This window comes from Malania oleifera, chromosome 9, assembly GCF_029873635.1.
Source record: "Malania oleifera isolate guangnan ecotype guangnan chromosome 9, ASM2987363v1, whole genome shotgun sequence".
In the NCBI taxonomy this organism is placed as follows: Eukaryota; Viridiplantae; Streptophyta; class Magnoliopsida; order Santalales; family Ximeniaceae; genus Malania; species Malania oleifera.
The window spans coordinates 32,429,408-32,439,677 of record NC_080425.1 but is presented as its reverse complement, the minus strand read 5'-3'; the positions used below and the strand labels follow the sequence as shown (position 1 = coordinate 32,439,677).

At 33.0% G+C, this 10,270-nt stretch overlaps 1 protein-coding gene across 2 annotated transcripts; it reads left to right on the top strand.

Annotated features, from left to right (window-relative positions):
• Nucleotides 1–1,653: 1,653 nt before the first annotated feature.
• On the top strand, nt 1,654–5,583 carry LOC131164657 (NDR1/HIN1-like protein 13). Of its 2 annotated transcripts, XR_009139320.1 has the most exons (3): nt 1,664–2,445; nt 3,329–3,478; nt 3,559–3,989. XR_009139320.1 is itself a non-coding variant. In XM_058122006.1 (2 exons), the coding sequence occupies exons 1-2, from the start codon at nt 1,834–1,836 to the stop codon at nt 5,463–5,465; spliced, it is 654 nt and encodes a 217-aa protein (XP_057977989.1). In that variant the 5' UTR covers nt 1,654–1,833; the 3' UTR covers nt 5,466–5,583. The 2 variants fall into 2 exon arrangements, 1 of the variants encoding a protein (XP_057977989.1); XM_058122006.1 differs by lacking the exons at nt 3,329–3,478; nt 3,559–3,989 and adding an exon at nt 5,424–5,583 and having other exon boundaries at nt 1,654–2,445.
• The last annotated feature ends 4,687 nt before the right edge of the window (nt 5,584–10,270 follow it).

Below are 10,270 nucleotides of genomic sequence, written 5' to 3'. Positions count from 1 at the left end.
CATGTTCAGCAGATTCATAAGTGATGGTCTAACATATTTGTTCACCAATGATTTGTCTACTACAACATTCAAGAAATTAGTTCATTTTATCAGAATGAAACATTTTAAAGATCTTAACAGAATGAGTTAATATATGTGTGACATCTAAGGGGGAGTGTTATAAAAACCATAAAAATTAATAGTTGTTACCCCTCCATAAGTTATGTCCCTCCATTTTCACCTCCATAAATTATGTGCTATCCTTACTGTCCTTCAAAAGAGTCCTCTCTCCTTCTTATTTTGATATACACACATAAGGCTCGGAGTAGGCATACGAATAGAAAGGATGAGAGAAGAGGAGAGATAGAAAGAAGATAAATATTTTGTACAAAGCTGGTTTCAAATCATCTTGTAATTTCTCTCGAAATAGTGAAGTTTTTTTATCCCATCCGCTTGTGGAGTAGGCATAACCGAACCACGTAAAATTTCTGTCACATCTCTATTTATTTTTCTGCATCTTTCACAACACTATCCACATTATTTAGCTTAAAAACAATAAGAGAGGATATAAATATAGAAAGAATAAAAATAAAAATTCAATTATCATTTAGTTTTAAAGTTTTCTAAAGGTCTTTTGGTTTCTTTTCACGGCTTGTCAGTTTTTGCATAGAAAAGAAAAAAAGAAGAAGAAGCTCATTTTCATCTTTTTTTCGTCTTTTCCATAAAGGTTTATTTGAACCAATGATTTTGTTTAGAAAAAGAAAGAAAAAGAGTAATAGTAAAAATGTCACTTCAGTTTTTTAATTTTTATATATTTGTAAAGAAAAATGGAAATTACTTTTTTTTTTTTTCAAAAAAATTATTTTCAAATTTTCTATAGTATTATTTTGGGTTGATTTAGTTTGGATAGATGAGAGTCTAATTTTATTATTTTAGTGATTTAGGATATTCAATTTATCAAATGTTTGGTGTATTAAAATGGAATGAAATGAGAGTTCAATGGAATAAAAAATTGTATGACAATATGAAATTATAAAGACTAATTTCATTTTATTTCATTGCATTCTTTGGAAGAACCAAAAGTCAAATTTATCGGAAAAACCAAAAAGCAAATTGAATTATATGATTTTCCATTTTAAAAAAATAAAATTTACTTAAATAATTAAAAGGTGAAATAAAGCCATGTTACATTAATCCTTGCTTAGAAATATTCCATTATTACAGCAACTTATATCCCACTAGTTATTCATTGTACAACTCAATTAATTTCATAGAGTCCCACTTTATATTGTACAAAACATTTAAGAAGTAATAAATAAAATACTATTTATTTAATTTATTTTGAAATAAATATATTTTTTTTAAGTTTTTCAAATATTGTATTGAAGAGATTGTAAATTTGAATTTGAATTTAAATTAATTATAATATAAAATTATATTAAAATTTATTTAAATCTAAATTTAAAATTTGAAATTTATACTCTTAAATTCAATATTAACGTATATGAAAATTTCAAAATATAGAATAAAAAAAATAAGTTATTATTTTTGGTAAATTATATGTGAAGACAGTGTGGAAATAAAATGCATTAAAGGAACCTAAAAAATAGACAATAAGTTTGACTCGCTGCGACCAAATTTATAATAATAATAATAATCGCATCGGAAGCAAGCAATGTTTCTCCACTTATATTTGTCACCGTTTATTTATTTATTTTCTTTTTTCAACATGTCAAAGCTGAACCAGAACACTCACTCTCTCTGTCTCTCTCTAGAAACGAACTGAGGAAGAGACACGGGGGGAGGGGGAGGAGAGAAGGGGGCTGAAGTCAGGCAGTGCACGATTGTCGAAAAATGACATCGAGGGCTAACGAGAACGGCGAGCACAGAGCGCCCCGCCCACCACCGAGCCACCATCACCACTACTACCCTCGGCCGTCGTCGTCGGCGTCCTTTAAGGGCTGCTGCTGCTGCCTCTTCCTCTTCTCCGCCTTCCTCCTCCTCCTCCTCCTCGCTGTCGTCCTCGTCGTCGTGCTCGCAGTGAAGCCCAAGAAGCCCCAGTTCGATCTGAGGGAAGTGAGCGTGCAGTATGTCGGCGTGAGCCCCAATGCTCCGGCGACGTCGGCGGCCGACGGGGTGCCCACGGCGTCGCTGTCGCTGAACATCGGGATGAGCTTCACGGCGGTGAACGAGAACAAGGTGGGGATCAAGTACGGGGAGTCGGTGTTCACGGTGATGTACAAGGGGGTTCCTCTAGGGAGGGCGTCGGTGCCGGGGTTCTACCAGCCGGCGCATAGCGTCCGGCGGCTCAACACAACCGTCGCCGTAGATCGGGTAAACTTGCTTCAGCCTTACGCCACCAATTTAATGCAGGACGCTTTGGTCCGTGATCGCGTGGAGCTCAGAATTTTGGGCGATGTCGGCGCTAAGATCCGGCTCATGGGCGTCACTTCGCCCGCCGTTCAGGTTAGCCTCACCCACTGCTCTCTTTTTCTCTCCCTCTCTCTCTCCACCACGGTCGGGCTAACGTGCGCTGCCCATTTTTTGTGGTGTGTTCTAGCGTGCGCGGTGATGCGTCGGGTTTGCATTATTTGCTTATTGCCCTTTTTGATTGTGTGGATTTGTTGGGCTTCATCTGGGTTTCAATTTTTTTGCGGATGACAGCTCTTCTCTGAGGGCTTGGGAATTTCTTTTATTTGGTTGGGTCTCCTTTTGCACTTCAACACATAATTGAATTAGTGGTAAATAATTTCAACACATAATTGAATTAGTGGTAAAAGTAAGAAATTGTGATAATAAGGTAATGCCAAAAGACACAAAAACCATTTGACCTATATATATTATAGTCTCCGGTGGTAAAGCATTGACGAAAAGGTTAAAGCGTTGTGACTAACGGGCCTTCTCCTCTATATATTTTTAGATATTAGGTTTATGATAAATTATTCCTATATTTATTAGTATTAAATATTTATTTTTAATAAATATATAATTTTAAAAAAATAACCAAGTCTAATTAAGTCTATCCTCACTCCCTCCCTCCCTTTGCCCATCCTGATTCTCGGGTTTATTAGGCGTAGTTACTAAGGCGAATGTATGAATGTGGATTCTACGCGTTTCGTCAGCGCGTGGTGACGTACCCTCGCCGCTGATTTTTTTTTTTTCATTTGGGTTTTAGCGTGGTCCGGGTCTGGCACCTGGTCCCGTCCAGCGGAGGAGGAGGACCAGGGCGGTGTAGTGCGCATTTTTCGCCAACAATGCTAACATGCGCCGACCCCTTTTTCCTTCGTATGAAATTTGCAAAATTTAAATTTGAAGAATTTTGGGTGTGGCGTTGCGGTGGGGGATGCAGGTATCGGTGGATTGTACCATTGCGATAAGCCCGAAGAATCAGTCTCTCTCCTACAAGCAATGTGGATTCGATGGTCTAAGCGTCTGATCTCATCTCACCTCGCCTGATCTCTGATCCAGTAGCAATAGCACTCCGTAGAAGTTAGAAGACGTAGGGTGACCCACCCTCTCTCTCTCTCTCTCTCTTTTTCCCTCTCTTTCTCATATGTATTATTTGATATTGTATTGTAGTATTATACTAATGGAGAAGCGATGTAGTAGAAGAAGAAGGTAGCAGCTAGGGATCAAACCCCATGCTCTGCAGCCAGCCCTTTTCCTCGATCAGTCCAAGTGGACGGAACTGAAGGATAGATCAAAAAAAAAAAAAAAAAACCAGAAATGAGGGAGGGAGAGAGGGAGGGGAAATGGGAAATTTTTCCCGCGATTTTATTTTATTTTATTTTGATTCTGGGGTTGAGGATGATATTGCTGTTTTTTTTTTTTTTTTTTTTGAGGCGGCTTACTTCATTGCTAAGGGAAATGCCAAACTGCTTTTTCCATTGTAAAATGTGAAGTGGGCATGCGCCGATGCTTTGCTTTGCTTTGCTGTTGTATTTGAAAAAGAAACTTAATATATTGATTCCTGAAAGTGCAGAGGACATATAATTCAAATCCATTCTCTCTTTCTTTTCTTCACTTTCACCTCATTCCATAAATCACTCGTGTGCCCACTGTGTCATGTCTCGTAAGGCATTAATACTTATTTTTGACAATTAAAAGGCCCTAAGCTGAGCATGTCGCGCTGAAATTGGCTAGGGTATTGAATTGAATGTATGAAGTGTCAATGTTATAATTTTGCTTTATGCATATAAAAAATATTAAGATGGTAAAATTCTACGAGTGTGTGGACTTTGAGGGCAGGGGCCATCTGCCATTGGGCCACATGATTGGACTGCAGGAAGGGAAAGCTAATGTTTATTATTATAAACTTCATGGCTTTTCACAATTGACATTATTAACATGTTATATAGTTCCCCTTATCCCTCCATCAAAACACAATTGACACCATCATCTGCTGGTTTGAATTTCAATCTGTTTGAATATAGACAAAATTAATTTCTAATTTTATGATTTTAAGCATAATTTTACTATTTACTTATTTTGTGTTTGAATGAGCGTGAAATTTGAATTTTAAAAGATTTAGATTTGTGTCAACTTTATAGTATAAAATTTATTTAACTTCCATATAAATTTATTCAAGTTTATATCTAAAATTTGAAATTTCTTGGGTTTTGGATTTGTATTCGAATGGATTTTAATAAAAAATATAGTATAAAATTGCATTGAGTCTCGGCTATATACATCAAAGTCTGAATTTAATGTTTTTAAACTAACCAAATATATTACTCGTATTTAGTTTTTATAAATTTTATATTGTTAAAGAGTCCAATTTTTTCTAATATTCAATTAGGTGCAAACAAACAATGTCTAAGATTTTTGAGAAATATAACAACGCCTTTGGTTCACTTATAGGATTGGAAAATGCACATAATTGATTTTTTGAATCACAACCAAAAGAAATACAATGCCGAGGAAAGATGAAATCTAGAAATAGCACATCCAACAATACTTGAATTAAACAATACTAGAAATGTAGAACACTAGGAAAGAAATTCATGTATTGAAGAAGTAATATAAAATAGTCTTTTTCTAAGGATTGTACATGACACTTTAAAAAAAAAAAATTATACTCCAATCTCAACATCTTAAATTTCTTAATCTTTGGCTTAACCCTTATTTTTGATAATCCCTTTCTAGCTTATCAAGCACTTGGCCAAATTTGTAGGATCTATGCCCTCTCCATATGTGAAATTGCTCGACCAAGTATGCAAGAAGCAAGTTTTGTCATATTCGTAAATTGGAAAAGTGAGCAATTGTACCTTGGCCTAACTGGGGCAACCTTAATACCCTTTAAGGATCTAGGAGAATTATTATAGACTTTTTTTTTTTTGTATTGTTCTAGATTGTAAAAATTATTATTTGTTGACTTTTTGAGTTTGATTCCTATTTTGATTATGACAAATCACATTTCATGTGTGCGTTTAATCTTTGAACAGATTTATAATGCAGAAGGCACAAATGAGAGATGCAATATGTAAGTCTTGAATGCACACTAACGATTATATTCCATGGCATATTTCATGGACAATCAGAGGAGCAGAAGACTTGAAGACTTTATTTATTATTTTCTAAGTTGTAATAATTATTTAGGTTAAATGTGTGCATGCATATCATATGATCTAAAATGAAACTCAACCAAGACCTTAGATTGACCATAGGACCTCCAAGTAACATGAAAATCTATTTTCATAAAATGTCTAACTTGTACAAAGGTTTTAAAATGATTTTGAAGTTAAAAAAAAGGCAAAAACTATTTTTTTACAAAGGGGTCGGTCGACTAGCCAACTAGTCGGACAGTAGAAATGAGCGTTTTCTTGAATTTATAACTTCTTATCTTAAAAGGTATTCAACATAAAAGTTGTGGAATTTTCTCTTAACTTTCTGTTGATATCAGGAACGTTCAATTCGAAGTCGTATATAAAAAGTTATAACCAAAGCACTAAAAGGTATCCGTAGTAGAAAAATTCCCTTTATGTTTCTTTTGTCTCAGTGAAGGGTGTTTTTTTCAATCTATAACTTCTTATATGATCAACATGAAAGTTGTGAGATTTTCTCTTAACTTTCTGTTGATACCAAGAACATCCAATTTGGAGAAGTATAGAAAAAGTTATGGTCAAAACACTAAAGGGTGTCCGCATAGAAAGTTCCCCAACGGTCGAAAAACGGTTAGTTTTCAAATTAAATCATATTTTAATATCCCAACGGCCATAAAATGGCTAATTTTGGTTTTTTCCTATAAATACAAGCCAAAGACACTTGAAAATTTGAGGAGAAACATCTTGAGAGCATATCTACACATTATTTGTTTCTCCCTAATTTTTCATACCCTCTTTGTGCATTAAATTTCATATTTCTCCTACTCTTTTATTTTGAAAATTCTTTTTAGGAGAAACTATTGTGGGCTATTGAAGGAAGCTTGGAGCATATATCCACTAGTATATTTCTACTTCAAAAGCTTCTTTTTCTTGAGGTAATTTTGAAAATGCTTGAGCATATATTCAAGTTTATATATATTGCTTGAAAACATATACTTTTTATACTTGTTGTTTTTCAAAGTTCAAATTTCTCTTTTTTTGAAAATCTTTTTAGAGAAAAATATTTTGGAGGTTTTATTTAGAAAGGCTTGAGCTTCTATTCAAGTTTATATATATAGCTTGATAGCCTTTTTATTATCATGTTCTTCAAAGATCAAATTTCTCCCATACTTTCTATTTGAAAATATTTTGGAGAAATTTATTTTGAAATTGTCTTGAAAGCTTGAGCATATATTTAAGCTTGTACATATATTGTTAGAAAACCTTGTTGAATTTGTTTTTATAAAGGTCAATCATTTTAAATGAAAACCTTTGGAAATATTTTTATTGGAGAAAATCTATGAGTTAGTTCAAGAATGCTTTGAGCACATATATATCCAAGGGTTTTCATTTAAAATGATTAACCTTTATAAAAATAAATTCATATTGTGCTTGAAAAGTTTCGTGACAATGCCTTGAGCTAATATTCACTTTCATATATTTTGCTCGAAAGTCTTATTTAAATTAAATTTTAAAAGGTCATTTTTATAAAGAAAATCATTTTCCATACTCTCATTGGTTTACTTGAAAAATATTTGAGAGGAATATCATACTCTACTGAGCTTCATTTTAATATCATATAAGAGTGCATTTTAGTTCTTCATTGTGTATATCTTTGCTTAGTTTGAGAAACACTTATTTGTACGCAAACTTTTATTATTATTGTTGTATACCCGGCGTGTGGTTGGAAGAGGATTGCACTAGCCTGTAATGTGCATCGGATTGGTTCAGATCCGATTAGGAGTACTAAGAGCATCGTCTTGTAAGGTGTAGTTTTAGGTTGTGGTTTAGTCCTAAAATTTGAGTTAGGGTTTACCTCGCCATGTAAGGAGAGGTTGTAACGGTGTCACTCCACCCTGTATGTGAGCAAAGGTAGTGGAATCCTCTAAGTTGATTTGACTTGAGGCGGGGGCGTAGGCAGGATTGGCCGAACCTCGATAACAAATCTTGTGTGTGTCTCTCTCTTTATCTCTTTTATATTTTGCACTTTAATTTTTGCATATGTATGAATATTTATTTATTGTCATTCTCATTTTTCATACACGCTTTAATTTTTAAATGAGATTTAATGTGGTAAATCGGTGAAGTTTAAATTAGTAAAATATTTTTTATATCCCAATTCACCCCCTTCTTGGGATCACTCCATAACTCTCATTATTCTGTTTTTCCAAAACCAATTTATGTTAAAATAGAATTCTATACTTAAAAATAAGGTTCAAAATTTAATTTACAAAAAAATCCATTATATTCTAACCATTTTATGCTTTCTTGCGTACAAAACATCACCAAATAAGTAGATATTACATCACGAGTACTACACATAAGTCACGTACCATTAGCTAACAAAAATAGCATTTGTAGCACATTTCATAACTCATAAGTCTCTCCATTACTTTCATTCTTTTAACACTTAAAAGAGTGAGCTAGACTGGTTTTTCAAAAGATTCATTATCTTTTTAGTCATTTGAAAAATAATCTACGTGTGTGTGTGCGCACGCACTCGTTGTATCATATAAATAAATATTGTATTTATGTTTATCTCATTCTTTTTCAGAAAAGAACCCCTAATGGACACATATAAAGGATAGAAGAATCACAATAGGAGATGCACATGAGAACAAAGCAATGCATCAAAAGGATGATCAAAATTTCCTTTTTGGCGCACAATAAAAGTTGGCATTCCACAACTAGTCATAATTCATCTTTTCAAATCACTACGTTCATTTTTATTTCTTTGTTTTTCTCTCTCGATAACCTTTGCATCCATGGAAACACCTTCAAGGAAGTTCATCTAAATTACTTTTGCCCTTCTAAAAAATCGACAGATCCTTGTTTATCAATAATTTGTTGTGAACCAATCAATAACTAATGAATCTTACATATCAATAAATGAGTAACTATCTAAATTTCTCATTCAAACCAATTTTCTACCTTGAACATATTATTGTCTAAATGGTACCCATACACTAATCCATGGAATAGTCTATATTCCATTTGGACCACTATCGCTGATTTGGACCTTGCTAGGTCATCATATCTTGTTTAAGTTAGAATTTCCAAGTTAGAATTACCTAGTACACACCGTTAGTTATTTAGTTTCCGGAGGTTTCATTTCATTTGTACCACGCTATACATTTTTTTAACTACTATCACATAGTACATCACAACATTTCATCGTGTAAACATGACCACACTACAACAATTAATGCTTTGGCAAAAAAAAAATGAACAAATCACTTATTCATAGGTCCACAGTGAATGTAATTTACACAATGACATGCTAGTCATTGAAATGGATTGATTAAGCCAAAATATCAAACAGACAATTCTTTCATAACGCCACATATTTAATATTTATTTAATAATTTAATCACATATATAGATGTACACACATATGAGAATTATACATACAGATATATATATATATATATATATATTGTCACTAAAGTATTGAAATATATCATCTATATAATTAAAAGTTCACATTTCCACCATATGTCCTAATAATATATAATTGAAATAGATATCATGACTACAATAAGTCAAAATTAACTTAGATTTTTTTAGAAAATTTTCTATAAGATTTTTAACTTTATAAACCATAATTAAGAAATGATATTGTTGACTTTAGTGTAATCCCAAGAGGGAGGTGAATTGGATATTTAAAAATTTCCTTCCTAGGTCAACTAACCAAGAGCAGTATTTCACAAACCTAGAGTCAATCTAGAACATGTATAAAATAAACAGATAGATGCAACTACAATAAATTTACTCTAGATAAATTTAAACAAGCAAGCACAATATAGCGAAGTAGGTAAAGTAAGGATGACATCAGATGTGTTATCGAGGTTTGGCAAATGTTCTTACGGCCCTGCTTCTAGGTCGCAAACCCGAGGATTCCACTAAAGCTCACTTGTAGGTAGAGCAATACCGAATACAACACCCTTTCCTCACTGGGTAAGGGAAGCCCCAAGTCAAATTCACAGGACTGACCCCAACCTTTACAACGTGATCCTTACGAGCTAGATTAACACCCCCTTAGGTTTCGCCTGGAATACAATAAGATAATATAAAATTTTCGTGTACAATATATGTGCTTCTCCAATAAGAAGATATGTACCAATACGCACAATACAACTAATTGCACTTTAGTATGATAGGAGTTATAAGCTCAATGAAGTATACTAAAACTACTCTCAAGATAATGTCAATATAGCAAATAATATGTGAGTGTATTATGAGAGATTCTTTGAAACAATATATATATATATATATATATATATATATATATATATATATATATTATCAATCACAAATATGGTTTGAAAGATTTTAAGAACACAATCAAATATCTCAAAAAATAATTTATCAAGTATTAAGTACAAGAGATATTTGGATTTCTAACTTATCAAAAATATTTTGCTAAAAGCACAAGACAAGCTCTTGAATCTTGTAACAAGAATGCAAGACTCACAAGCCCTAGAGAGTTTTCCCAAAGAAACTCATGAAAAAAATCATAAGGAAAAACTCAAGCTTATTCTCAATAAAAATCAATAACAATCAAAGAGTATGAAAGTGTAAGCTTATGAATGATTTCAAGATACTCTACCAAAGAGATTTTGCAAGATGAATATGTAGTAGGATTTTTAAGCTTATATGGAAAAATGGGTATTTGAAAATTCAAAGGATTTTTGCTAATGATGTTTGCT